General features: G+C 66.3%; 1 protein-coding gene across 1 annotated transcript; it reads right to left on the reverse strand.

The window, feature by feature from the left end:
* Positions 1–619: 619 nt before the first annotated feature.
* LOC111735470 (LIM homeobox transcription factor 1-beta-like) lies at positions 620–1,911 on the reverse strand (the record flags this gene model as incomplete). The annotated part of the gene is made up of 2 exons (XM_023526971.1): positions 1,626–1,911; positions 620–806 (listed from the first exon to the last, which is right to left on the reverse strand). Coding segments are annotated over exons 1-2 (473 nt in total), but the record flags the coding sequence as incomplete, so codon positions are not given.
* Positions 1,912–1,950: the final 39 nt, after the last annotated feature.

A 1,950-nucleotide genomic window follows, 5' to 3' on the forward strand; every position in this document is an offset into this window, starting at 1 on the left:
TAAGAGCCAGAGTCCCGCATGGAACGGTTTGGGGAGGATGGACATCGTTTTCTCTCCATCACAGACTAAAAGTACAGCATGAAACCTGGCAGGAAGGGGGTTTGGGGGCTCACTCAGGCAGCAGTTAGCACCCCTGCACTCCACCTCCCTGCTCCAGGAATTCCAAAGCCTCACAAACCCTCCCTTTGGGCTGGAGAAGCACATCGCCGGGGCCTGACTCCCTAAAACACTGCTTTCGTTTGGAAATAAATTCTTGGTCCCCAATTCAGACCTCACTGCGGCCAGGCCCTGTCCCAGGACCACAGCATGTATCCCCCGGTCGGCCCAGGGCCTTGTCCTGCACCCCGACTCAGGGGCCCAGCGCAGGTTTTCCGGACAAAGGACGGCAACTATGGGCTGCCAGAGGCTCCCGGCGGCCACCCCACCAATGTCGGCCGGGCTGGGATGAGTCGCCCCTGCCGGAGATGAGCAGCTCGCGGAGCCCTCGGAGCTGACAGGCCCAGCGGCGCGCAGAGCCGGCGGCGGCGCGGGCGCGGGCGCGGGCCTGGCCCGGCAGAGGGGATGGCCGGGCTCGAGGGCCGGGCGGCGGTGGGGAAGGAGGAGGACGAGAGGCGCTTACTGTTGGTAGTCTTGTTTGCAGTACAGTTTCCGATCCCGGAAGTAGCAGCTGGTGGTGAGGGCTTGCTGACACGCCGCGCACTGCAAACACTCCTCGTGCCAGGACGACTCGTTGACTCGCATCAGGAAGCGGTCGGAGATGGGCCGCTGGCAGCCCTCGCAGACGGCGGGATGCGGGCAGTCGGAGCCTGCAGCGCACAGGACGAGAGCCGGGCCGTCAGCGCCGACCAGCCCGGCCCCGGCATCCTGGCCGCGCGGTGCCGCAGCCCCGGCTCCAAGGGCGAGGGCAGCCGGGCGCGCCGCCCGCGCTCCCCCGGCCACCGCGCCAAGGGCCGGGCAGCCTCAGCGAGTTCGTCCCAGTCCGCGGACTCGGGCGCGGAGAGGCCACGGGCCTCCAGCCTTGGCGCGGCGCTCTCCCCTTCTCCGGAGATCCAGCGCTTGGTGTTAACACGTATGAGAACAAGCACGGCGCGGAGTAGCCGGCTGGGACCGAGACAGCCGAGGTGAGGCTGGGGCGCTTCTGGCTGACACGCCCCATAGTGGCGTTCGTGGTCTTCTGTCCCTAATCTCCCCAAAAGCTACGGTTTGGGTGACTCAGGGGACATTTTTCTCTTAGAAGGTACCCCTCCCCAAGTGACCTGGCACCACTCCCAAGTTTGCCAAGGTGACCACTTGGGTCCTCCATCACCCTCTGCTACCCGCCTCCTACCTCCCTCCCGGAGTGGCAGCTGTAGAACCGAGGCCCGATGGGGATGGGGATGGCGGCTGGAGCTGTCCCGTCCACCCTCCTCTTAGGTGACGTCCCTGCATACCTCTGTCCCATCAGGATGCCTGTCTAGCTAGATGCCCCTCTGTTGATCACTCCGAGTCTTCTCTCTGTGTTCCCCACATCCCCATGTCTTGCAAACCATTTCTTTTATCCGTTGGCCTGGACGCCTGTTTCCACCTCGGGACAAGGCCCCTGTCCCCTGCCCATGGCCACTCGGGCGTTCCGACCCCGCACTCACCCAGCAGCACCCCCAGAGTGGCGGGCCCGGGGCGCAGGGCGTGCTCCTCCATCTTGATGCCGTCCAACATCTTGGCGCAGTCCGTCTGCCCGCGGGGAAAGCACCTCTCCAGCGACTCGGGACCTGTTGCTATATCCATGGGACGCGGGGCGCGCCGCGGGCCCTGCCGGCCAGGGTGCTCGCCTGCCCGCTCGCCGCTGCCGTCGCCGCCGTCGCCGCGGCCCCGGAGCCTGTGAGGCGCGGCCCCCGCTGGATTTGGGCTGTGGATGGGACCGTCTAATGACATCGGAGAACGAGAAGCTGCCACGCGCTGGCCCCGGGACTC

Source organism: Pteropus vampyrus, unplaced genomic scaffold, assembly GCF_000151845.1.
Source record: "Pteropus vampyrus isolate Shadow unplaced genomic scaffold, Pvam_2.0 Scaffold1000001608, whole genome shotgun sequence".
NCBI lineage: Eukaryota > Metazoa > Chordata > Mammalia > Chiroptera > Pteropodidae > Pteropus > Pteropus vampyrus.